The sequence below is a fragment of the Neomonachus schauinslandi genome, chromosome 6, assembly GCF_002201575.2.
Source record: "Neomonachus schauinslandi chromosome 6, ASM220157v2, whole genome shotgun sequence".
Classification (NCBI taxonomy): Eukaryota; Metazoa; Chordata; class Mammalia; order Carnivora; family Phocidae; genus Neomonachus; species Neomonachus schauinslandi.
This window is the reverse complement of record NC_058408.1, coordinates 20760274-20787952: the sequence shown is the minus strand read 5'-3', so window position 1 is coordinate 20787952 and position 27679 is coordinate 20760274. Positions and strand designations below refer to the sequence as shown.

Below are 27679 nucleotides of genomic sequence, written 5' to 3'. Positions count from 1 at the left end.
TTTAAAGCAACATTTCCCTAAATATTAATGTAGCAATAATCCTAAAAGTAATTCAGAAAATAAAACTTCTTTATCACTTGAGTGAATTTTATTCATGAGGTAAAGTTTTAAAATTTTTTCTATAGGGTTATGTTATATATAGCAACACAGGTTGTTAAGACATTAATTGTAATTGAGGATTACTATGAACTACAAAAGTATACATGTTCACAATCTGTTTTTCTACTCCTAAAGCAATCATGTAGATACATTATTTCCTAATACCTAAAAAGATAAAAGTCTTGAATAATTTTATTTTACCTCCTACTCTTGTGAGTCGTGTCTTCCCATTCTGTGGGGAGATGAATTCTGGAATGGGAATGAAGAGTCCAAGATTGCTAGATCTAGTACTCCAAAGCCATACTCTTTTAGACCTTGGATCCCTAACCTACACTTAAAAATCATCTTTTAAATTTCAGATTTTTTTCTTCTTTAAATTTTACCCTAATCCATTTAATTAGATGTACCTAAATACTTCAAAAAGGTCACATCTAATCTTCTCTGACGGATTGATTAGCTTGTGAACATCTAAAAGCACTATAGGAATAGTATATAAGTGAAGGAAATAAACTTTTATGCTATATTCCAGTTAACACTTCTATTAGGAATAAAAAGATCATGTGATAATTTTTAAGAAGATCTTGAGTTTACTTAGAAACTTCAAAAACTATTATATAATTTTACTAGGCTCTTTAAACTTTAAGTTCAATCTGAACATATTTTAATGTTATCAAAAGTAGCTAACACCTTACATCCAATGTTTGACAGAGTGTCAAAAAACAATGACATCAGAAGCAATGTATGGGGGGGGTGGTATGCACATACTACTTTGTTGACAAAAAAATCTCAGATAAATCACAATGTTTACAAATTGTTACCAGTTGCCTTGAAGGAATGACTCATAGCAGAGCCAGCATTAATGTCAAATAAGGTTGAAAGGGACATTTTCTTGTCACTTCCAGAGCCCAAATTTCTCATGAAACAAAATATCTTCACAAATTCTAACGCTACTGAAGTCCCCTTTGCCCTCAAAACAAAACCTCTAACTCCTAACCACAGAAGGCTATAATTTACATTTACTAGTTTGACTTTTCACATGACAGTGAGAAGGGCTTTATAAATCCTCAGTAAATCATTAATTATTATGAAAATACATAAAAATTGAAATTTTATGTTATCTTAAACAACCATGATATAATTATGAGCAAAAATATTGGCATTTCAATAGGTTAGGCCTCCCCAGAAAGAAGGGACATTTGCTCAAGAAAATAATGCACTTTAGTGTAATGAAAAGGAAGTTTAATTATACATAACAAGTAAAATAGAAAAAAAATTTTCTTACAGACTGGTTAGTGGTAATGTTACTCAAAAGTTGCCTTTCAAACGTGAAAGACCTAGCTTGCTCTATTATTATTATTTTTTTACACTATCAAAAAAGAATGTCTTGCCACAAATGAATAATGGACAGAGATATGTCATTGACATGTTTACAATTAGGAAATATCTAAAACCCACTGACAATTGACTAAAAAAATAGTTAAAGGTAATTAGAATATTTATTTTCAAGTAAGGAAAAAGCTAAGCTGGTTACAGTTGAGATTTTAATTGTCACTTTCAGATTTATGAGTGGGGGAATTAAATGCTTAAAACAGTTTGTTGTTTTCATTTGGTAGGACTATGAAAAAAAAAAAAGTGTGGCTACACCTGGCTTGTTGTTATATTTTAGCACAAACTGTCAAGTCATGCCCCCACTCACAGTGATAAAATGTACAAAAACAAAATGCAAACCAAACAGACTTCCTCAGTTGACACAAACTTTAGTGTCTTTTCTCAGGGGTTTTTCCACTATTTTTCTGGTTAATGTAACAATCCTACAAGTGTAAATAAAATATCAAAGCATCTTTTTCACAGAGTAAGAAAGCTGCTAGTTACGTGATCTTAGAAAACTTCAAGGAATTTGTAAAACTTGTTCATAATTTAATCAAATGTCTTTTTTTTTTTTTAAACTGCTTGGTATAAAAATTTACACATGAATTTCATATTCCATCACAGTTACATGGTCCAGTGCATTTCAGAGTATTTGGACATTATCATAGCTGTCCTTTCCCAATGCAAACATTTAAGAAAACTTTAAGCACTTTTCAAACAAGTGACATGATAAGGAACTACTTACTTTTGGCTCTCACTTCTTTTACGTACAAATGTGATTATTCACCACAGCAAAACTGTTTGACTACTTTACAGTGTCTATCAACAAGAAGTTCTCTGTTAGATAGAGGGAGCTACAGTGTATTTTGAAGCTATTTCCCAAAAGCTAGTTTAGTAGACAGAAAGAACTTTGGGCTCATCTTTTTTTTTTTTTGGTAAGGTAAATTTTCCATTATGCACATACTATACTATCATCATCTTTCATTGGATTAAGATTAGCTGGGAAGTAGCTACATATTTTTAGTGAGATCACTGATGGCAACGGACCTCTTAGATCATGCTGGTGCTTATGGTTAAATCACATCTAATGTGAAATTTCGAATTACATCCAGAGCTCCAGTATCAAAGCCACACATATCCAACATGCCTCTATCATCTGGGTCTGCAATGGTAAAACCATTTGACGTCATTCCACAAACAATCAATTTAGCTGGAATGTCCATTTTCTGTAGGAAAAGATCAAAATACATATTTAAAAAATTTATGTAAGCAAAAGCAAATAACCTCCAAAATTAAAACACTTCAAAATCTATCTCAGCTTTTCATTTCAAAGTCATTATTTTTTTCACTCCATAAAATTTGTTAATCTTTCAGGGTCAGACTCTGTGATCTTCAGAACAGAAAATAAAATTGTGTGAACAGCCTGCCTGAAACTCCCACTTCTCTGTTCCATGGGCCATAGAATGCATTCTTTTTTTTAAAAAGATTTTATTTATTTATTTGACAGAGACACAGCGAGAGCAGGGGGAGTGGGAGAGGGAGAAGCAGGCTTCCTGGCAAGCAGGGAGCCCGATGTGGGGCTCGATCCCAGGACCCTGGGATCATGACCTAAGCCGAAGGCAGATGCTTAACAACTGAGCCACCCGGGCGCCCCTATAGAGTGCATTCTTATGCAGCCTAGAGACTTTCTACTTATGAAACCTGTCAGGACATTTGGGGGCATCAGGTATTTTTACCAATATATGAAACACTGGGGCAGTGTGTGTGGGTATATATAAAGAAGTATTTCCCTGCGATTCTCAACTTTTGGTCTATGGTTTTGTTATATATGATATATACATGTCACATGTAAGAATTTGTTCTCTACAGCTATGACTTTAGGTTAAAATAATTGAATTTTGGAGAAAACCCAATAACCACTGAGTATACAATATGCCAGATACCGTAATGAACTCTTTAAGTAATGTATCTAATGTAATTGTTACAATAACTCTAAAAGACTGGTACTATTAAATACTATGACATGTATCAGTTAAATAATTTGCATAGGTCCACAGTTAGTAAAAGAGAAAGACCCAGGACTCAGAACCCAGGTTGCCTTGACTACAATTTCTATTCTCTCCCTTCTTCTCAAACTTAACATACATTAGAATCCCCAGGAGGGTTTGTTAAAACATAATCCCACTCTCCAGTTTCTGTTTAGCAGGTCTCCCATGGGGTCCAGGAATTTGCAATTCTAATAAGGTTCCAGGCTAAGGCTGCTGATAGGAAAACCCCAATCTGAGAACCAGAACTCCTCAAGTTCTAGTTCTCATCATACTAGCCACAATTCAAGTGCTTGATAGCCATACGTGACTAGTGGTTACCACATTGGATACTGTAGATACAGAACATTTCCATGATTTCAGAGAGAGCACTGATTAGAACACAGAAGTAGCCATAAAACTTAAAACAGATGATAGCTTTGCTTTAACTTTATGTAGTGCTTTAACAAAATTAATAAATGATACTTTAATTTTTCAAGGAGCACAATGAATTATTAAAAATTTAGAGTTAAGGTAAAATACTTTTATTATTGCCAAAAACAGTTTGCAGAGGATATTTTAGTAATGTATAGAATTGGGACTAGTTGAAATAAACCATGTAATTATAGCCAATATTTTTTATTTCAAGTACTGTTGAACTGGTGTTGTATCCCTATACAAAGGTACAGAACTATCTTCAGTATTTTTTGGAAAAACAGAGTGGATATTTGAGAACTCAGTCTTATTTGGGGTGAGAAAGAATATTAGAATTTTACCTTTCGATACTCCCTGAGAGCAAAAGCAGGATGAACACTTCCAGCAAAAGTCTCATTATCAGTGAAGACAATGAAGACATCAGCAGCTGTGTTTGTCTTTTGAGCCCAGATCATTGGAAGAGAGCAATCAGTTCCACCTGCTGGGATCTAACTCAGAACAAAAACATGGATAAGAATAAAAGTGTCCTAGTTTCCATACTGAGATGTCTGAAATAATTAAATACTTAAAAATACTATTTTTTACATTATCATTTTGCTTACAGCTAATACACAGACCTTCTCAAAGCCTGTGTATATATTTATTATTTTGTGCTCATGGGAAAATTGAGATAAAACTATTTGTTCTCATAAACTTATTAATATCAGGCATAACATCAAAATAAGATTATTATACAACACTTTAAGTAAACTTAATAAAACAGTTCCTTACCTGACTCATAGCCATTAAAACCTGTTGTAATGTCATATTTGCAGTCACTGGACATGGTACCATTTCATCTGAAAAAGCAACTACATAAGAATCTTTTTCTGTTCGTGTGACAACCTGAAAAATTCAAAGATGGTAATTTTCAGCAGATTTGGGTGAAATAAATACAGTACCTTGAAGTTCATAAAACTTCATCTTTAGAAAATATTTAATTTGGGACGCCTGGGTGGCTCAGGTCGTGATCCTGGGGTCCTGGGATGGAGCCCCGCATTGGGCTCCCTGCTCAGTGGGGAGTCTTTTTCTCCCTCTCCCTCTGCCCCTCCGTCCTACTCCGTGCTCTCTCTCTCAAATAAAATCTTTAAAAGAAAAGATATTTATTTTATTTCTAAACTTATTTTGTTTTAGGACTACACAGTAACAGTATAGCTTTCAAAGTACTTTCACAAACTGTTACAAAGCAATTGGTTCTCATAACTATCCTTTGAAGCAGAGTATATGTTCTTCTCATTTTTTTAAATAAAGAATACAGCCACAGAAGAGAAGTGACAGAGTCAGGCTAAAACCAAAGTCTGTTATTCTTAGTTCCTGGTTTTTTAATTTCTATATTTATTAATAATTTCTCTAAGCATTATCTACTTTCTCAACAATACGTTAATATTTAATATTTGGTAAAATTAAAATTTCTATTGTTCCTTAGACATGCTTTATAAATATTACCTACAATACTGTATGCATACAGTATACTTAAAACTTGTTTTTTCTTGAGAGAAAGAGAGCGAGCGAGAAAAAGCACGCACATCAGTGGGGAGGGGCAGAGGGAAAGCGACAATCTTAAGCAGGCTCCATGCCCAGTGTGGAGCCCGATGCAGGCTCAAACTCACAACCCTGAGATTGTGACCTGACTGAGCCACCCAGGCTTAAAACTTTGCTTATGAAGCAAAATGACAAAAACGAGTGAAAACATAATCCTTGACCATATCTAACTTTATAGTTTTGCCCCACATTAAACATTTTTTAGGGCGGCAAAAATTCTAAATTGTCTTAGTGTTCTCACCATGCACATTGCTGCAGCAACTGTGCTAGCATTGAGTACACTACCCAAAACTCTCTGGTTCATAGAAGCACTGACATCAATAGCCAGCAAGAAACGCTTTCCAGTTGGCTCCACTGTCTAAAAAAAAAAAAAAAAAAAAAAAAAATCATTAAAAGCAATCATAGAAATTACAGTTAGATTCCTAAAAATCGTATTTACTCATCTTTCACTTGAGAGACTTCTAAGATAAAAGACGTGATTTTTGATTTACCAATTAATTGACAAGTACTTGAAAATGCTTAGCTTTTACTAGAGGGGAAAAACAAAGAAAATAAGATAGCCTACTTAGTAATTTTATTTAAAGAAGTTACCATATTCCTGTGTTTTCTTTTTAGAAATCATTCCTCATAAAGTAAACTCAGAATTTCTAGCAAAATTTTTTTGTGGTAAAATATAAATAACATAAATTGCTTTTAAATCATTTTTAAGGGTACAATTCCATGGCATTAAGTACATTTACAATGGTATGTAACCACCACTATCTATTTCCAATAACATTTTCATCATCCCACATAGAACTCTGTATCCATTAATAACTCCCCATTCCCAACCCCCTTTAGCCCCTTGCAACTTCTGTTTTACTTCTTTCTTATGAATTTGCCTATTCCGGATACCTCATATAAATGGAATCATATAATACCTGTCCTTTAGTGTCTGGCTTATTTCACTTAGCATAATGTTTTCAAGGTTCACGTTGTAGCATGTTTCAAAATCCATTCCTTTGTAAGGCTGAATACTCCACTGTATGTATATACTGTATTTTGTTTATCCATTCATCTCTTGATGAGCACTTGGGTTGTTTCTACCTTTTAGCTATTGTGAATAGTGTTCCTATTATCATTCATTTACAGGTACATTTGATTCTCTGTTTTCAATTCTTCTGGGTATATACATAGGTGGTGGAAATGCTGGGTGGCATGGTAATGCTAGGTTTAACTTTCTGAGGAACAACCAAACTGTTTCCACAGGTCTGTACCAGTTTACATTCCCACCAGCAATGTGCTAGGGTTGCAATTTCTATCCTCCCAAAGGCTTGTTATTTCTGCTTTTTTGATCAGAACCAATGATTTGCATTTCCCTGATGACTAATGATGTTGAACATCTTTTCACGTGCTAATTGGCCAGTTGGATATCTTCTTTGGAGAAATATCTTGTTCAACTACTTTCCCCATTTTTGAATTGGGTTTTTGTATTTTTACTGTGGAGTTGTAGCACTTTATATATATTCTAAACATTAAAAAGCTATCATATACATGATCTACAAATATTTTCTCCTATTCTGTAGGTTATCTTTTCACTCTCCTCATAGTGTCCTTGATGCACAAAAGGTTTATTAAGTTTTGATGAAGCCCAATTCATTTACTTTTCCTTTTATTGCCTGTGCTTTGGTGACATATGTAAGAATCTACTGCCATATCTAATGTCATGAAACTTTCCCTCTTGTTTTCTTCTAAGCGTTTTATAGTTTCAGCTCTTAAATACAGGTCACTGGTCCACTTTAATTTTTGTATGTGGTGTAATTTAAAGAGGCAAGTTTGTTCTTTTGCGTGTGGTTATCCAGTTTCTCCAGCACCATTTTTTGAAGACCAGCTTTTCCTGAATTAGCCTGTTTTGACACTCTTGTCAAAAATCAATTGATCACACGTGTGGGAGTTCATTTCTAGCCTCTGCATTCTATTCCACTGGTCTATGTATTTGCCTTTATGTCAGTACCACATGGTTGTGATTACGGTAGCTTTATACTAAGTTTTGAAACCTGTAAGTTTGGAAGTATGAGTAGTCCAACTTTGTTCTTTTTCAAGATTGGTTTTGTTATTTGAGGGTCCCTTGAAAGTCCACATAAATTTTACAGTGGGTTCTATTTCTGCAAAACATGTCAGAGGAATTGCACTGAATTGGGTAGTACTGTCATCTTAACAAGTCTTCCAAACCATGTCTTTCCCATTTATTTATGTCTTTTTAAACTTCTTGGAGCAATGTTTTATAGTTTTCAGTTTACGAATCTTGCACCTTCATAGTTTATTCCTAAGTCTTTTATTTATTTTTTGATACTACTGTAAGTGGAAATGTTTTCTTAAGGCTAATCAAAGGCTAAGGCCTTTGGATTGTTCATTGCTAGTATATAGAAATACTAATGATTTTAGTATTTTAGAAAAACCTATTGGTTTTATATCCTGCAACTCTGCTGGATTTGTTTGTTGGCTCTAAGCTCTCTGTGAATTCTGTAGGCTTTTCTCCTTATAAGGTCATGTCATCTGAGAACAGAGATAATTTTTCGTCCTTTCCAATCTGGATGCCTTTTATTTATTTTTTCTTGCCTAACTGCTAGAACTTCCAGTACTTTGTAGAACTGAAGTGGAAAAAAGTTGGCATTTTTGTCTTGTTCTCTAGATTTAGGGGAAAAGATTTCAGTCTTTCACCATTGAGTATAACAACAGCTGTGGGTTTTTTATATATGTTCTTTATCATGTTGAGGAAGTTCATTTCTATTCCTAGTTTATTGTTTTTTTAAATCATGAAATGGTACTGAATTTTGTCAAATGCTTTTTCTGCATTGAGATCGTGTGACTGTCCTTTCATTCTATTAATGTGATGTATTACATTGATTTTTGTATATTGAAGATAAATTTCATTTGTATAATCCCTTTAATTTGATGAATTTAGTTACTACTATTTTGCGGAATAACAAGAAAATTTTAAAACCAAAAACTAACTTATAGCTCTGATGTAGGATTGTCAGTCCTAAAAAAAAAAAAATCACTTCCCACGAAGATAGAGGAGATCCACTCCTGATTAACAGAATGACAGAGGACCAAGTCAAAGGACTCTACAGGAATAAAAAATTTTAAATTTGGTATTTTAAAACTTAACAAAATGATTTTATGATTGGGTATTGTCCACAGGTAAGGAGAAATTCTTTACTCATAAACTTAACAATGTTAATTACATATCCACATTTACACGAACTATGGAAAAACAAATGAGTATCTAATAAAAAATGGTTAAACTATTAGTATCATCTTTAAAATGTGTTTTTATAAAATAAATCAAGTCCCAACTGGGTCATTTGTTATAAAACAAAAGTCAAACCATTACCTTAAATGTTTTATAAAAAGCGGCATCCAAAGCTTTCAAAATTTCCTCATCAGGGCGCCACTTTAGTTTTCCTCTGAGACCATGACCTGTTTTATAAGTTTCTGATGCAATTAAAACATGAAATGGATGTATACGAGCCTAGAAACAAGACACAGACAGAAAGTAAATGCAAAATTCAAATGAAAGATAGTCATTATGTGTCTTAGGTTTTGTTACTGTAGCTAATAAATATATTTCATAGATAAAAAACAAAAACGAGGACATAGACTTCATAGTTAAATGAAATCTGGTATGATAAAAGTATCCAAGTCTCAGAACATCTGAAACTGCACTGGCTACATTTCCAAAATTTAGGAGGTGACTTTTTCAATTAGTAGTAGCTAACAAAGGTAATGCTTACCTTTTTCTTTTTCTTAAGATTTTATTTATTTATTTGAGAGAGAGAGAGAGAGAGCGCGCATGCACGCACACACAAGCGGGGGGGGAGGGGCAGAGGGAGAGGGAGAAGTAGGCTCCCTGCTGAGCAGGGGGCTCTGAAGACCCCGGGATCATGACCTGAGCCAAAGGCAGATGTTCAACCGAGCCACCCAATGCTTACCTTTTTTAACAGTTTTTCATTACACAGTTTTTCACATACTAAAGATACTTCTGAATTTCCTGGTTCAAGCACTGAATTAGCAGTCATCTTTCCTAGATTCCTTAGTAATGCGGTAAGAGGCATTTCTTGTAACAAAGCCTTCCATACCTATAGAAATGACACACACGTAGAAATATAAGAAATTAAGGGCAAATGAATCAGCATAATAGAGGTATCAATAATAATATTACTAACATATTCTTTAAGGCTTTCTTTTGGGGTTCTAAGTATTTCCTAAATAAAGAGATTTGCACATTGGTTAAAGGCTTATCAAATTAACTTCCTCTTTACTAGAGGAAGAAAGTAAAGTCTATATTATGAAGGGACTGCACAGAAGAATTTTATTTATTTATTTTTAATTAGCAAGGCAAATTAACCAGCCTTTATGAAGCAGAAATAACACTTAACTGAATGCCAACTACATCTGGGCATTGTATTAAGTATTTTAAATAAATATTAATTTCAAGATATTAATTTACATTTTTGTTAAAAAGAACTGATGTTACCCACCTTATAAATTACATATCTTAAATTTTATACATATCACATCATGAATTTTAATACATAATACAAACTACAAATTACATGTTTAATCACATGCTATACTTACCTCTTTAGACTTTAAATGATTTGTTAGAAGATGTTCCCTAACTAATCTATGCTCTTCTATTAGATGAATGACTTCCAGTTCATCTTTTGTGCGTTTCACTTTCTCTACAGCCTCCAGATACTTTAATAATTTTTCAGTCTCCACAGAAAGTGCTTTTTCTTTATACAATTCATTGACTTCTTTCCAGCCCTTTGTAATATATTTGGTCACAATAGCAAGTCCTTTAAGAAAATAAAGAATTGAAATGGCATGAGAATTTCTGGGTGAAAAACAGAACATGTTTACTGAGAATGAAATAACTAGATACAGAGAAGCTAAACTCTTTACACTGTGAGGCTGCTTTCTATGACATAACAAAGACATTTAAGCCAATGGAGTCAAATGATTTTGTTTATTCCATCATAATCGTTTTAATATGAGGCTCTGGAAAAAAATCTCCTATATTCTAAGTCATTTTATTATAGAGTTTTTTTCTTTTTTGAGACACCAGCGTTAGAAACTTTGGTAGACAATACCTATCTCAGGTCTACAATCTCAGAACGAGTCACAAAGTACAGATCTGTCTCAAATATTCTCCTATTCACTTGTCCTTTTCTGCTACTAAATAAATAAGCATTTACAAGTAGCAGAGATAAGTGGAAGTGGACAGGTAGGTAAGTAATTTGTAATTTTGTTTTTAAATAAATGAGGCCAAATTAAAGGAAAACAAGGTGTTCATTTCTTTTGTAATTTCTTTTAATAGTGGAAAGAACTTTGGATTGGGATGCTGAGGAAGCTTGGGTTCTAAGCCTATATTTTGTCAATAAATGGCTGTGTGACCAATTTGGGCCTTAGCTTTCACTTCTGTAAAAGGGGGAAGGGGATGTTTGAGTTATCAGACTCAAAAAGGCCTATGGGGTAAATGTTGGTAAAATAAATATATGGCACAGGTCATGTAATAGACAGTGGTTAAGATGATGGAACGAACTAAAGAGAGTACAACCTACTAATGTTTTAGCGAAGTTTTGGCTTAGTGCTAGCATAGGTATTTTTATGTGATGTCTTCTGATTTTTTTAAAGTGATGTTAGCAAAGAATTCATTTTTTCCCTAAAATACTGTGCAGGCCAAATAAAATCCATCCTTAAGGCAGATTGAGACTATGTGTTATCTCTGGACTCTACATAATTTGATCAAAAGTCAATATTAATATGTAGGGACTTCTAAAGTATTGTGACTCTTGTTATCCAGTTTTTAGTAACAAATTTTATATTGTCTTAAATTACTAAATGTTTCGTATGTGAGCATGTCTTCTATTTTGTCTTTCCAACTAAAATATAACTTCCTTAAAGGCAGGCTTATTATTATTTTTATCTTACTCAAGTTCTATGTTGGCCACACAGTAATTATACAATAAATACCTGATTAGTTAAATTATATTTTGACACGTTTCATCTGTTTCAAATACACATTTCAGTTCAAGTATTACAATATTACTTATTCTGGAAGCTTAGAGTTTCTTTCCAAATTCTTTTCACTCTGAGAAGCATAGGGATCTCTTACGCCTGAACATATTGCTATTACTAAAAGATTTCAAGTATGAGTTCTGCCCTCAAAAAATTTAGAATTAAAGAATACTGTCTGTGGGAGCAAGTTTAGGGAACATCTACTAATTCCTCATTTTATAGAACAAGAATTCAAAACCCAGAATAACTATCTGCACAAATCCAGAAACTAGTTTTTCCAATTAGAACTAGCACTTAGGTACACACTACCATGTAGTGTCTCAACAGACAAAGCTGGATCCCTACATTCTTCTTATACTGAATTAAAGATTTAAAAGTAAAAAATTAAAGCATGAATACATTAGAGAAAAAAAAAACAGGTAAATATTTTTATGACTTTAGGTTGGAAAAGGCCATTCTAAACCCAACACAAAACAAAAATCTATGAAGAAAAACAGTCAAGTTTCATTACATTAAAATTCCAAACCTCAATATGCCAGAAACCCCCATCAAAAAAAATTGAAAGACAAAGAAAAAAAGGGGGGGAATGTGCATCATATGTATATAATATGAAGTTATAAATTCCTATGTGTCTCAAGTTCTTAGAACAGTGCCCATCCATTTGGTGCTCAATAAATATTTGTTGAATGAATGAATGGTGACAATCAATATTAAGAATAGCAACTCAATGGAAAAAAGGACAAAGATATACTAAAAAAATTACATATAATCAGCAGCATATGAGAAGATGAACATTTGCCCACAAATTCAATAAGATATAATTTTTCACCTATCCTATTGGCAGAGATTAAAAAACACTGGTAACAGTCAGTGTTCAAATGTGGGGAAACCGGCCACTTCTATGAACTCTGTGGGTTTACCCATTATATAAATATTTACATTATGCAAGTTTTTTCACTGTAGCAGTTTTGTAATAGTATAAGAAACCAGAAGCTATTTCAGTGTCATCAGTAAGAGACTAGCTAAATTATAGTATATTCATACAATGCTATATAAGCAACTATTTCTCCTGACTTGAAGAAATATCAATATGCTTTTAACTGAAACAAAGAAGGTATATAAAAATTTAAAAAATAAAACAGTGTATATTTAGGAGTCATATACAACACATCTTTTGAAGGGCAGGACTCCTACTTTCTGCATTATATTTTTATGTATTATCCAGCTATTTTAAAACAAACATATAATTTCTAATAAAAAAACAAAATACAAATGGGTTTGTTTATATAACTATTTGCAATAATTTACTGTTTAAATTTCATTTTAAAAAGTCCATTCATAATAAAATGGATAAATTAGGAATTAATGAGGAGCTGTCTTTTCAAGTTTCAATTGTGGTATTAAAAAAAGAGCATATTTTGGAAATGTTGTGGAAGTTCATATTTTACATTATTCTTGCCCAAATGTTTTTCTTATTTCCCTTCTAAGAAGGACTAAGTAATTATCATACATCCAACTAACTTCTCAAGTCTCTTCCCATAGACACAGAAAAACTGCCCCAGGTTACCAGGTCCCCTGGCTGACTGCTTGGAGACAATTAACATCCTGAATTGTTAAATTTGGCACTATTTCAGGTAGCCTTTAGGTTCCATGGAACATATATCCTAGGAAGACAGGGAGGGAAAAAAATCATAAGGGACTAGAGCAGGATAGCCTGGCTATCTGCCATCTACTGGCTAGGAGCTGTTTTGCTTATTACTACAACTTTAATCATGTCCATGCTGCTTTCATAGTGCATAATCACTTGGGTAAGCATTCTAGTTAGCATGGTGACATTCTGAGATTTAGATTAATCTGTATCTGTCGTTTGATCCTTGATTAGTAATGTCTGGATTGCCTGTGGTAGGGGCTTAATTCCAGGTTGGCATTAAACATTTGAATTAGTCAACCAATGTGTTTTGAAGCTGAAAGGCTATTCTAGAAGATACTATATAATTATCTTATGTCAGATAAAAATTTGGTGTTTACCAGGTATCTGCAACCTCCCCCAACCCAAAGATCTCATGCTTACCTTCACTGGAAGGTTTAAGATGTGACAATCTTAATAGATCTTTGTGAGACCAGCCATTTCTTTGTTTATACTTTGTAACTGCCAGAGCAAGGGCCATGCCCCCCTTTTCATTGTACCAGTCTGCTATAGCCTTCCGGAGGGCACGACCCCACATGCCACATTTCATGCTTTCCTTCAGATCTTTCTTAAACTGGATAAAAGTAAAGAGATGTGTAGGAATGCGACAAACTTCAGAAACAGCTTTAAATGCTGCTTGTTTTGTGCTTATGTCGGAACACTGAGAACAGATGGCAAGTGCAAAGAGCATAGGCTCTTGCTTTGCGGTTCTGCCTTCTTGACTAAATGACTTTATTTCCTGGATCACTTCACATCCTCTTCCATCTTCAATCAGTCTAATTAAAGCTTCAGCATTTTCAAGGCCCAACTTCTGTTCTTTGATATAGTAAGTCCCACCTTCAGAACCAAAACATAAGAACCGGTGTAGTCGATTCATATCAGTGACTTGCCATACATATCCATCTTCAGAATTGGTTATCTGTTTCTCATTCAGTGGTTGCATTTGGTTTACTGATTCCTCCATTTTTCTGTCTTTTAGGAAACCTATCAAAAAGCAAAATGTTATTATAGCTAGAAAGAAAACAGTAAAATTACGAAAAGGAAAACGTCTTTATTTTTGAAAACATTTATTAATCTATGCCTTTTGAAATCTGTTACAAAATCTTTGATTTTTTTAAAAAAGATTTTGAGAGCGTGCTTGCGCCAGCATACACATGCGCACGCGCACTCACAGGGGAGAGGGGCAGAGGGAGAAGCTGACTTCCCAGAGTGTAGAGCCTGCAGCTCCGGGCTCCGTCCCAGGACTCTGAGATCACGACTTGAGCCGAAGTCCGAAGTCAGAGGCTTAACCGCCTGAGCCACCCAAGGTGCCCCTGTTACACAATCTTTGAACTTAACAAGTATTTTTTAAGCTCATTAAGTGGGAGCATGATAGCCAGAAGCAACTAGGTTACATTTCTGAGGTATAGTTTGTTGCTTCAGAGACTAAGCAGGCAGCTCAGCATGGGGTCTGGGGAGCCTAGAAAGAGAATAAAAGGGTTAGTGAGGGCAGCTATGGTAGCTGAGGCTAAAAAAGATCTCTCTGAATAACTGGGTACACAGTTTTGGTTGCATATCCAATATCCATTCCTTCCCTCCCCCTTTTTTCCAAGCAGGAAAGTTCTTCAGGGGAGGCTAGCCTTTTCTCCAGCCCTAAGGGATGAATCTTGATTGCTCTAAGCCAGTGGTTTTCAAACTGTGTGCATCAGATGGAAGGAGGAAAGCACAGGTAGTTACAGATCCCATAAGCGATAAATGAGCATAGTGATAGGAATTGTTTTGTGCTTATGTTGGAACACTGAGAACAGATGGCAAGTGCAAAGAGCACAGGCTCTTGCTTTGCGGTTCTTTTTGATTCAATTTGGAGAGTGGAAGACAGTAAAGAAAGATGGTGGTCCCACCCACCATCCCCAAAGTTTTTTTTTTTTTTTTAGATTTTTTATTGTTGTTATTTTTTTATTTGACAGAGAGAGAGTACAAGCAGGGGGAGCGGCAGGCAGAGGGAGAGGGAGAAGCAGGCTCCCTGCTGAGCAGGGAGCCGGATGTGGGGCTCCATCCCAGGACCCCAGGATCATGACCTGAGCCGAAGGCAGATGCTTAACTGTCTGAGCCACCCAGGCGCCCCTCCAAAATCTTTTTTAATTCAGTATGTCTGGGGTAAGGCCTATGCATTTGTACTCATCACAAGTTCCCAGGTGATGCTCTCATTTCTTTGGCCATGTGACAAGTATAGGAAAGGGCATGTAACTGGCCACTGCGACACGATTAAGTCTGCAGAGAATACTTCTGAGATTTTCTTCACTCTTAAAAGTGGGCTTGGGCTCTTAAAAAGGAATGTTCCCCTTTCTACCTTCAGACATTCATTTACAAGTGATGCTTGGAGCAGTGGGCTAGAGCCACAGGGGAGTCAGTATATGAAGACACACTAATTTATAAGCACAGTAGAACTGAAAAAATAAAAAATTAGAATCTGGGTCCCTGGTATCTTTGAGCTACCTGGAAGGAAATGCCTTACTTACAAATTTCATAATATATCATAAATGTATCCTTATTGTTTAAGCCATTTGTAAGTTTTCTGTTACCTATGGTTGAGAGCATCCTAATTGATTAAATTCCTATCACTATGCTCATTTATCGCTTATGTGATCTGTAACTACCTGTGCTTTACTCCTTCCATTATCCCTAAAGCTACTAGAACTAGCTGTAAGATAGCAATATCCCTTTTTATCCTCCTAATGGAGCAACCACAACTGTCCACTAATCAGTCCACTGCTACTCTTACTACAGTAGAGCTGCTTATCCAGGCGCTCCAAGTCTCCTGCCTACACCATTATAGTACACTGCACTAGGCTTCTCCCCATGGCAAACAAAACAAAATAATACAACCAACAACAACAACAAAAAATTAAGCAGCATTTACTGCATATTATGTGTAAGACATTAAAGAGATTCCTGTTCAATTAAAAAGATTTTTTTTTTAATTTCCCCCATCCCCCCAAAAAGGTTTTTTTCTTGCCCTTAGAAAAACCACATTCTGTTTGGTGAGGCAGAAATATATACATATACAAAGCCAACTGTAATTAAGTGCTTTAATAAAAAAGTACTGTGTGAGTCAGCAGAGGAGAATAAAATAATGCTGTTTCAGTAATACAAAAAGACGTGTGCAGAGAAGGCAAACTGAAAAACTGGTATATTAAGTTTGGGGGAATGTGTTCCAGAAAGGGATTTCTGAAATCTTGCTATCTATAGATTTTAGAAAAAGAACTAAGTATACTGGCACAGCTATAAAGAAATGACAGGTAAGGTAGTAACTTAAAAAGCAACACAAGGTAAAAGAAATTTTGTTTTGAGGATGATACAAGTTTGAACATGTTTATATATTGTGGGTAAGCCTTAAGATGGAATCCTGGTGAATATTAATAATTAAGAGCTAGGGAAAGGGGCGCCTGGGTGGCTCGGATGGGTGTCTGCCTTCAGCTCAGGTCATGATCTTGGGGTCCTGTGATGGAGGCCCACATCGGGCTCCCTGCTCAGTGGGGAGTCTGCTTCTCCCTTCCCCCTGCTCCTGCTCTCTTTCTCAAAAATAAATAAATAAAATCTTAAAAAAAAAAGAGCTAGGGAGAAAAGGGCCCTTTTTAAAGGAGAAAGAGAAGGAGGGGTACATAGCAAACCAGAACAGTAGTATCATGGACCATAGGGAAGAGAATTTCAAGGAGTCAGTGGCTGGTAACTGCCAAATGCTCAGAGATGAAGTAAAATAACTCGGGAAAATGACCACTGGATTAGCAAACAGTAGTGATGAGGAAGGGCAACTCTAGTAAGAGTTCTGCAAGAGAGAGCCTGATTACAGTGGTAAGATTAGTAGGAGTATGCAATGAGTGAGAGACTTCAAAGGTGGACTACTCTTTTGGGATGGTAACAGAGAAGATGAGAACACGAAGAAAAATCTTTTTACCTTTCTAGATGAGAAGACACTGAGGCTGAAGTTGAATGATTCAATTTGGAGAGTGGAAGACAGTAAAGAAAGAATATAACTGAGGGAATGAGATCACTAAAAGTGGAACAGAATGAGCTTTAGAGCATCCAGGTTGAGACTGGCCTATTGACAGCAAAAGAGGTACTAAGGGTGAAGATGGGTTTGAGAAAAGAGAGAAGAATAGGAAATTGAAGTTTCCAATGTGGGAAGTCTGGTATGCAAGGGAGCAATGAGGTTGGGTCTCAGAATGGTGTGGGGATAAATGCATTGGAGAATGGAAACCCTCACATTTTGAATGTGACTGTAGGTGGGGAGGGGGGTGTTGGAAATAAACAGTGTCATATTTCAAATAAAGTTCTGGAATAAAGTAGCTTATGTTAGGGCAGACCTAGGCCTCAGGTGTCAAGTGTAATGATCATATTATATTAGTCACTAAGGACTGATTTATAGTTACCCAGAGCAGTATAGGCTGAAACTCCTGGTGCAACAGATGATGCTTCTGCTATTTATTCTTACCCTTTTCAATATGGCTTCTTATCTGCCTTTCAGTCAAAAAAACTTTGAGAATAACAGGCTTCTCAAAGACTGACACCTTAACTGCTAATTCCAGTAGAAAATTTTCTATTATTTTGACTTTTACACTGCATTTGACATTGCTAGCTTCATCTCTAAGCTTTTACAAAAATACCCTTGGGTGGTACTTTAACCTGGCTATTCCTGCTTATTAGTTGTATTTGTCAGATGAATAATATTGAAATGATACTCAATATCAGATTATGCTAATAAAACAGCTTTCCTGAACCAAAACCCAAGAGGTGTGATTTAAAGGTCCCAATCCAAATCTCAAAATTCCCTCCCCTCCAAATTCTTTCCTTTGTTGTTATTCTTTGTATGTCTAGCTAATATTAGTTCCCTTAAGAGCAGGGATCTGGTTTAATTGTGTATCCCTTCTCTGAACCTAGAACACCACTTAAGTAATGCATATTTGAGGATAACTAAGCAGTATTAAAGTGATTTTCTGAACCATCTAAGAATCATGTATGACTGGTTTTTCTTTCCTGTAACACATTTATTTTGAAAATAAGACTCAACGTGTGCAATTAAAAATGTAATTCAAGGGGCGCCTGGGTGGCTCAGTCGTTAAGCGTCTGCCTTCGGCTCAGGTTATGATCCCGGGGTCCTGGGATCGAGCCCCGCATCGGGCTCCCTGCTCAGCGGGAAGCCTGCTTCTCCCTCTCCCGCTCCCCGCTTGTGTTCCCTCTCTCGCTGTATCTCTCACTGTCAAATAAATAAAATCTTAAAAAAAAAAAAAATGTAATTCAAGCCTTTAAGATAAATTCTGTAATCAGGAAAAAATATACTATATACAGGTAGTGGATATACAATCAAGAAAAATTTAAACGTGAAAAAGTTACAAAGAGGAAGTAATGAGTACGGAGTAAAAATGTCTTTTGAGCAGAACAGTATCTCTTTGTAAGTTTTTCTAATATATTTAATATTAGGTATTCAAGTTATCTTTTGTTAAGCAAGCAGAAAAATGAACTTTTAAATCTAGGGTAGATGCTTAAAAGCAATCCCTAAATGTAATCCTTGTAATCCCTATTATAAGAAATGTAGTTACTTACTCATTGCCTTATCAAAGGAATCTTACTCTTGCATATGTTAAAAACAACCACGAAGACCTACCCTTTAAACATTTCTGCAGGAAAAAAGGCTCAGCTTTTCACATGCTTCGGTGACTATTCTTTCCAGGATGCAACATAAAACAGTGGAACAGATCACGAACGGCCCCTCTCTACTCATTTGTGTAAATTTGCCACAATTAAATTTTTAAAAGTGAAATATGAAAAGCGGAATGGCAGCAGTTCTAAGCTACTCTCCTTGTCCCTAAGTGCTGATATATAAATTAACTTTAAAATTGGCTGGGTGATAAGACAGTGGTATAATAAAGAGTATCTAGTTTTTGTCCATGTTTCTTGGCAGGGCTTCAAAAATCCTTGGAATTTCCAGATTGATAGGAGTCTTTGTTATGCTAATGTGGCGATTCATTCTGGGCTTCAGGATGGGGGCCGGTCACCGGAAAGACCAATCATTTGATTAAAGAGTTGGAATTCTGGGCCAGATCAAACACCCCAGGAGGGGTGTAGGGCCCAAGGTTGGGCTCAACCACATAGTCAACCAGTCACAATCAATCATGCCCCATAATAAAATCCCATGTACAAACTCTGAACATCGAAGTTCAGTGGAGCTTCCTAACTGGTTAAGAAATTGATGTGCTGGGAGTATGAACTGCCAGGATTCAACACTGAGGGTATTCCCTCTCCTGCCTCTAGACTTTGGCCTATATGTGACTTCCACTTGGCTGTTCCTGAGTCATATCCTTTATATTAAAACTATAATCATAAGGATAGTGCTTTTACTGAGTTATGTGAGTCATTCTAGTAAATTATCGACCCTGGGGGGTTGTGGGAAGACTTATTGTAGTTGGTTGCATAGACTAGGGACCCTACTCTAGCTGGTGTCTGAAATAAGGGCAGTCTTGTTGGAGATCTTGCCCTCTAACTTGTGGGATCTGAAGCTAACTCTGGAACTGAACTGAAGTGCAGGACGGAGTCTGTGACAGAGAACTGATCTCAAAACAGACAACAAAGGCAAAAGTAACAAAAGAAAAAAAAGATAAACTGGATTTCGTCAAAATTTAAAACTTGTGTTTCAAAGGATACCACCAAGAATGTGAAAAGAGATCCCATGGAATGGGAGAAAATACTTGCAAATCATACCATAAGGAACTTATATCTAGAATATATATAAAAAAAACTCCTAACTCAATAATAATAAAATAACCCAATTAAAAAATAGGCAAAGCATCTGAGTAGGCACTTTTTCAAAGATATACAAATGCCAGATATATGTTAGCAATCATCCTCCAAGCATATGGCCTCCTGATATACATATCATGCTGATATACATCTGGGTCTCATAACTAAGTTTTTATTAGACAGTAATAAATGACATTTTCCTAACAGCTAGCCCCTCAAGGTCCTGGAAACCTTGCTTTCAAATTCCTTGGAGACTTACGCTATCCCTAACACCTTCCCAATTTGAAAGTACATAATCAGCCACTCCTCACAACCCCAATTCAGCTCTTTCTGCCCATGGGTCCTGTTCCTATAGTTAAATAAAACCACTCTTTCTGCACTAAAGACATCTCAAGAATTCTTTCTTGACTGTTTGCTCCTGAACCCCAACAGTTCATATCACTCATCAGGGAAATGCAAGTCAAAACTGAAATGAGATACCACTTCACACTCACTAGGATGGCTACAATGAAAATGACAGTAAGTGTGGGTAAGGATCTGGAGAAATTAGAACCCTCATGCATTGCTAGTGGTAATGTAAAATGATGGATCATATGGTAACTCTATATTTAACCTTTTGAAGAACTGCCAGTCTGCTCTCCGAAGTGGTAAGGGGTTTCTATTTGGTGTGGTGAAGATGTTCTGAAACTAGATAGTGGTGATGGTTACACTGAGATAGGGAAACTGAAGGGACTCCATGAAGAACTGCTTTTTTGCTCCTTTTCCTGCTTCTACTCTTGCTAGGACCTGCACCCCCACCTTATACATGTATGCCTTATACTTATAGTACAAAAATGTATGCCCTTCTTGTAAGGGTCCAGGAGTTAATGATTTCTTTGGAGTCTTCCATTACAATAAGTAGGAGTGACAGGGCAAGGTTGTCATGTACATTTTGCAGACCACTGACTCTAGACACCCTGACGCCAAGCTTCCTGGTGTAAGTGACTTAAGGAGGACACCTGAGCACTCGTCCTTGTTTTGCCCAGTTTCTGGATGTCTGAGAAGACATGCACACCAGATCACAATCCTCAATAAAAACCCCATCCCCCAAGCAAAACAGACTCACTCTCCTTTCCTTTCGGAGTCTCTCAGATACTGTGTCTCCATCTGTCCTCTCTCTGTATCTTCAATAAACTCTGCTCCCACTTCCTCTCAAATGGTGTTTGATTTCTAGCCTTCGTAAAACCAAGAACCCTCTTGGCTGGTCCTGCAGGACTCCTTCTGGTTCCATGGACTCAGTCTGCCTATATCAACACAAGTCTGTGAATATACTAAAATTCACTGTATGGCATATTTTAAAAATAGTGAATTTCATGACACAGGAATTCTGTCTCAAAAATCGGTCATTAAAAAAATGAAAACTAAAAATTGACTATATTAAAATATATCCAGGAAGTTATTTAAATAAATAGACATTCAAATGATATTTAACCCTGTATTTTTTATATTTGTCTTCAGAAAGCAATTTGAGATACACAGACATATACAGGACTCTAATCTCCCCTTTCCCCAACTCCCATCATCTCCCTCCTCAAAGCTTAAGCTCCATTGTCAGTGATTTAGAAGGCATTTTGGGCAGTGAGTGAGGTCAGAGCCTGGTCATCAATTAATCCACTCCTGAATAATCAAGTGTTGTAAATCCAGATTAACAACAACAAAAAAAGATAGTTAATTCTTTGGGTTGGCTTGTCCTATCCAGTGCTCTTAAAGCACACTACTCCAAAGACTTTAATAGAGCTAAAGTTGTTTTAAACTTCAGTAAATTAAAAGTTAGGGAAGAATTAAACAAATCACAGTATTTTTAAAGGTATGGCCACGATTTGAAATTGGTTGTGGCCATTTTATACATTGCCCACTTCTCTCTTAATATTGAATGCAAAAATCAGTGAACGCTAGTAATTAATACACAATATGTAATAGCACTTCTTTCTGCTGTGTTCATTAGAACAACATTTATAGTTATCTTTTTTTAAATTTTTTTTAAGACTATTTATTTATTTGTCAGAGAGAGGAGAGAGAGCGAGCACAATTAGGGGGAGCTGCAGGCAGAAGGAGAGGGAGAAGCAGGCTTCCCGCCCGATGCAGGACTTGATCCCAAGACTTTGGGATCATGACCTGAGCCGAAGGCAGACGCTTAACTGAATGAGCCACCCAGCCGTCCCTATAGTTATCTTTCAACAGTACTAATATTATTTCTTGGGTTACTGTTTTTCTTAAATGTACACATCTGAGTATCTTTCCAAAGTCTCTTGATCATTTTCCAAAGTCTCTTGATAACCATCGTTATTTGAAAATGCTTTCATCCCAAGAGGTCAAACAAGTTTTGCAGCTTAATCCTTTCTAAATGAAGTCAAAGCTGACATACATCTATGAGCGTGCAAGACAATTTAAAAGAAACATTACTGCAAAAACTGAGGCCACAAATTCAAACAACTGTATCATTCCTGGTAGTGTACCTGAGTTGATCAAGTCAAATGTGATGCAATAAAAAGTGGTGAGGAACTGTGGCAAACATGACAGCATGCCATCCTGAAAGGCACACACTTTCAGCCAACTGGCTGCCATGTAGTAGGGACCTTGTATTACCAAATCTTCTTATTTTTCTCAAAGACCCAGAAATCTGGATTTTCATGTGAAGTTAGGATTAAATGTTAACATAACTGAAGGAATTTCAACCCTCCTTTCTGGTTACTTCTAGGTTGTGTAAAAGGCTAAATTTTCAGTTTGGTCTTTCTGCAACAGGCACCATGTTAAGTTGGATATCAAATAAATGTTAGTTATGAGTACATATTCAGCACAGAAAACACTTTCAAGTTCACAGTAATATTATACGTTAAAATATGCCACAAACAGCTTTGGGAGGAAATACAGCTAGACTCTTGTGCCTCACAAACTTTTCCACTTAGTATACCTAACGGAACAAATAATGAACAGAAATCCTTCCCCCCTCCAAAGTTTCAAATTAAAAAAAAAATCAAACACTTGATACAAACTTTCATTTCTACTCCATAATATAGCCATGCCCCACCCCTTTTTTAAAAGTAATCTCTACGCCCAATGCGGGGCTCGAACTCACAATTCGTAGATCCAGCGTTGCATGCTCTACCGACTGAGCCAGCCGGGCGCCCCATAGCCATGCTTGTTTTAATATAAAAACTGTTCTGTTGTTTCCCTCAGTAATATTTGTCATGTTTATTTTGTGGCTTCACATAGTCCGTAACACAATGCTCGCTAACTCTGAGGTGTAGGTCAGTTTTGTCTACTGAAGTATTTCTGTCTGGAATCCAAAGGCCCTTCTTGGAATTCAGAGCTTTAAGGAGCTGATGCATAAATACACATACTCCTGAAGATTTTACTCTTTATTCTGCAAAAGCCTGCTGAATGAGGGCAATTTCACGGTTTAGCGAAAATAGGCATTTTGGGGTTAACTCATTTAATCTTAGAAACACTACAAATTATTTTAAATTAATACACTACGTTTTTTTCACCCTCTTTTCTTTGAGGCATCTATCATCCCCACGAACTACAGAACAGATCTTCCTCCTCTCGTCATTCCCCCGAGGATAAATTCACCTTCTGTCTTCCCACAAAGATTCCTCTTCCCAAACCCCAAATCCGGGGCAACGCCTCTCGGCGCAGAAGCCGCGGGAGGAGGAGGAGGAAGAGGAGGAGTAAAGCTAAAGCAGGCCCTCCGAACGCTGGCCTGTGGAAAGCTATGCAAGCACAAGACGGAGCGGCGCGGGACTTGGGAAGGGCCCACCCTCGGGAGCGAACGAGCCGGGCCAAGCGAGGCTGTGCCCGCAGAGATGCTGCTTCCGCTATCCAGCAACGGCAGGACGCAGAGGCAGCGCCGGGGAGAACGATGGTTTGGCGAAGTGTTTGCTCCGGCCTCAGCCGCCGGGATGCTGGATGAGGGACACGGAGGATCAGCCAAACCCTGCGCGTCCCCGGGACAGCTCAGACCGCACAAAGGGCCCCAGCCGGCCTCCCGCAGTTTCCTCACCTATGCTTGGCGGCCGACCCTCCGAACCCGCAGCGCCACCGGGAGAAGCCCTGCTCGGTGCGTGGAGACGATAAGAAGCTGCTGCAACCCCACGGCCGGTAACTGCTCTAACTCCACCGCCGCCGGGGACTCCAGGCTCGGCTCCCCGGAAAGAGCCCCGCCCCTCTCCTTTTTCCCCCCACCCCTGGCTGCAGAGGATCCCGGATGTTACCTCCTACGGCGCTCTGAACCCCGCCCTTTCTTCTTAGGCCCCAGCCCCTTCCGAATCCGCTACGGGTCCTGCACGGCCTAGGAAGGGTTTCTCTGTCTCCTGGGTGGCTAGAGCGTCCTCCCGCGCTCTGTCGCGCTGCAGGTGACGGCGCCCGGAGGCTGTCGGGAAGTAGGCGGGGTGACGTGGGATTGACGAGCTCCGCGGCGGGTTTGCCGAGATCAGTGGCTGGCTGCTGCTGGTGTGGGGGGCGGCCAGAGCTTGAGGTGGAGCGGGGCGGTGTGTGGCCGGGGCCATGACGGGCAATGCCGGGGAGTGGTGCCTCATGGAAAGCGACCCCGGGGTCTTCACCGAGCTCATTAAAGGATTCGGTGAGAGCCAAGGGACAGTCCTGGGCCGGGGGTCACGGGAGGAGGCCCAAGCTGGGCATGGAGTGGTTCTCTGCGGCCACCGCCGCCTCGCGTCTGAAGGGAGGCGACACCAGAAACCTGGATCGCGGAGGTCTCTCGCCCCCTCCTCAGGCCTGGGCAGTCGCGTTTCCGCAGTAAATTTGAGAGCCACATCACGAGGGCAGGGATCGTATCTGTCTTGTGCACTGTCGTATCCTCAGGACTCGGCACTCAATTACTTGTTAATTGACTTGAGCGCTCCCCGCCCCGCCCTTAACGCACATCTTTCCCTTTCCACCGTCGCTTCTCTGGGGCGCGTTCCCCTTACTCGGCAGGTGTGTCTAGATGCACGTTCTCAGGCCCTCAGTCCTGCAGGAAAAGCTAGGGTGTGCCTCCTCGACGGTGGGGTGTGTATGGCCCAAGCCGCGCAGGAACCCGAGATTCTGGTTACTCAAAGCAGAACACCTTGAGTGTGTGAATAGCTCTGCGGACGTTCACACACGCTGACTGCATGGGACTGACAAGCCACTTCGCTAGTTCTTCTCCCTGCTTGTTTTTTTGGCTTCCGGTGAAGTGTGGTTTCTTGAGCTAGTGCTCTTAACTAGAGGCCACATGCTTTCCTCAGGTTTTTTTCTGGCCGTGTTCCTTGTCTTACATCCTAAATAGCATATTTGACTTTTTATCCTTTCTTGTCCTTGTACCCATCCTTTTCTTTGGGCAGTAACTTTATTGCTACATTTCTTCAGGTATTAATTCTAGCTATTATGTTAAAACTTGTACTCGGGATAAAAACTAAACGTTGATATAGATACTGTCTATTGTACATAGCTGAATATTTGGAATATAATTTATCAAGCATATATTGTTTACCTACTATATCTCAGGCACGCTGGTTGGGCTTGGGAATTTTCAATGTGAATAAACCATGACTGCTCTTCTAAAGATATGACACTCAAATTAATATGGTGTATTAATTGCCATGTTAGAGCATATACAAAATGTTATGGGAACACACGTTATGGAAGAACACAGGCAAAGAAAAAGTGTAGTAATGTTAAAGTATACGCCATAGGAAATAGCAAAGTGACAGAAAACACATAATGTAACAGACAAGAGGACTATTTGAATCTGAAGCTGAAAAGTAAACTGAGGCCAGATTGTATGCTGAGTTGTATAGTTTGTCACTGGGGACTTAACTGCCAAAGATACTGAATGCTGAAATGACGTATATATAATTAAAAGGGTTTACTATGTGTAGTGTGCAGCGTGGAGTGGTATGAAGGGAAAGAAGCTAGAAGTCTCTTAAAATGGTTGGAGTTAGGTGATTAGCTTGACATAAAGTAATGGGTAAAGAGGAGGAGGTTGTTGCAGTAATTTTGCTCTATTTAAATCAACAGGACTGCTGACTGGATGTAGGGAAAGTGTGAGAATGAGTCCGTGGTTTCTAGCTTGAGTGGCTGGTGAAGCTTGATGAACAAGCTTGATGGACAAGAAAATGAATTCATTTTTGGATATTGAGTTTGAGATGTCTGCAGGTTTAGCCATAATATTTACTTTCAAAACCTTAACTATTATGACATAACTGAAGTTAACTTTAAGAAATATTATACTAGGCAAGTTTGTTTTTAAATTACTCCACTCCATTAACAGCTATATGTATAGAAAACTTATAATTGAAAATGATTAAAAGTCATGCGTAAGAGAGTGATATGTAAATGTATCTTCTGCACTGGCACATATAAAAAGTGAAGCAATTGCTATTAATAGATTGGTTACATTAGCAGAAAAACTGCAAGAAGTTAAATGATGGAAGTTGTATCTCATCATGAGATACTTCAAAGAGAAAATAAGTTTATTCCAAGCATTTCCATTTTTTTTCTTATCCAATTCATGGATTTAAAAAGCTTTTTGAAGTTCATTCTTTAAAAAGTGGACAATCTTACTGTGTTATGAATGCTATTGTCAATTTATTTTGAAAGTTTCTTCACTGGAGGGGAAAATATTTGTGGTGTCAGTGAATATATAAATACAAATTTTAGTGGAATATAATGTCATGGTAAAACAAGACTCTTTTTTTTGTTTTTTAAAGATTTATTTATTTGAGAAAAAGAGTGAATGCGTGTGTGCGAGTGTGAGGAGGGGCAGAGGGAGAGAGAGACTCCTCAAGCCGACTCCTGTCTCAAGCCAACTCCCGGATGAGCACAGAACCCAATGCAGATGCGGAGCTCAATCTCATGACCATGAGATCATGACCTGAGCTGAAACCAAGAGTGGGCCACTTAACCGGCTGAGCCACCCAGTCGCCCCAAAAAACAAAGTTCTTATTAAGAAACTGATGGAGCAGAACTTAAACTTTTAATTGGTGTGGTACATACATAATTCGTAAATGCACCAAAACAAACTATGATGATCTACTGATTAAAAACAGAAGCTGTAAACTTCTGTTTCCAGCCAAAATGGAATAACAGGGACTGCATTTACTTTTCCTACAACAAATCAATGACCCCAACTTTTCATTTCAAGAAACTAGAAAAAGAAGAGCAAATGAAACCTGAAGTAAGCAGATGAAAGGAATAATACAGATCAGAGTTGAAATTAGTGAAACAAAAAAGAAAAATAGTGGAGAAAATCAATGAAACTAAAAGCTAGTTTCTCAAAGATTAATAAAATGGATAAACCTCTAGTCAGCCTGATCAGAAAAAAGAGAGGGGCGCCTGGCTGGCTCAGTTGGTAGAACATGTGACTCTTGATCTCGGCGTTGTAAGTTTGAGCCCCATGTTGGGTGTAGAGATTGCTTAAAAATAAAATCTTAGGGTGCCTGGGTGGCTCAGTTGGTTAAGCGACTGCCTTCGGCTCAGGTCATGATCCTGGAGACACAAATGACCAATATTAGGAGTAAGAGGATATCACTATAGATTTTATAGATTACAAAAGATAAGGGAGTATTCTAAACATCATTATGACAATAATTTGACAACTTGGGTGAAATGTATAAATTTCTTTAAA

General features: G+C 37.5%; 2 protein-coding genes across 4 annotated transcripts in view; one reads left to right on the top strand and one right to left on the bottom strand.

The window, feature by feature from the left end:
* Positions 1–1321: 1321 nt before the first annotated feature.
* On the bottom strand, positions 1322–24226 carry RO60 (Ro60, Y RNA binding protein). Its single transcript, XM_021686631.2, has 9 exons — positions 24077–24226; positions 13645–14244; positions 10131–10351; positions 9482–9628; positions 8884–9021; positions 5749–5865; positions 4698–4811; positions 4268–4414; positions 1322–2693 (listed from the first exon to the last, which is right to left on the bottom strand). Exons 2-9 carry the CDS (start codon positions 14222–14224, stop codon positions 2541–2543), a joined length of 1617 nt encoding a protein of 538 aa, XP_021542306.1. The 5' UTR covers positions 14225–14244; positions 24077–24226; the 3' UTR covers positions 1322–2540.
* Positions 24227–24399: 173 nt separating this feature from the next.
* Positions 24400–27679, top strand: part of UCHL5 (ubiquitin C-terminal hydrolase L5) — a 40566-nt gene continuing 37286 nt past the window's right edge. The window contains exon 1 of one of the 3 annotated variants that reach the window (XR_002480117.1): positions 24400–24655. Coding sequence is in view for 2 of the 3 variants with exons in the window: in XM_021686633.1 (XP_021542308.1) it covers positions 24580–24655 (76 nt within the window). In the remaining variant the exon portion in view is untranslated. The remainder of the gene's footprint in view (positions 24656–27679) is intronic. The other 2 variants (XM_021686633.1, XM_021686634.1) reach the window with 2 other exon arrangements.

What these genes read in the sequence shown, in the direction of transcription:
- RO60 (XM_021686631.2), bottom strand. Translation starts at nt 14,224, where the DNA reads ATGGAGGAATCAGTAAACCAAATGCAACCACTGAATGAGAAACAGATA. An exon ending in ATCATTTAAAGTCTAAAGAG is followed by an intron (nt 9,629 to 10,130) that starts GTAAGTATAGCA and finishes TCATTTCTATAG; the next exon opens with GTATGGAAGGCTTTGTTACA. An exon ending in CTCTCAGGGAGTATCGAAAG is followed by an intron (nt 2,694 to 4,267) that starts GTAAAATTCTAA and finishes CTTTTCCTACAG; the next exon opens with AAAATGGACATTCCAGCTAA.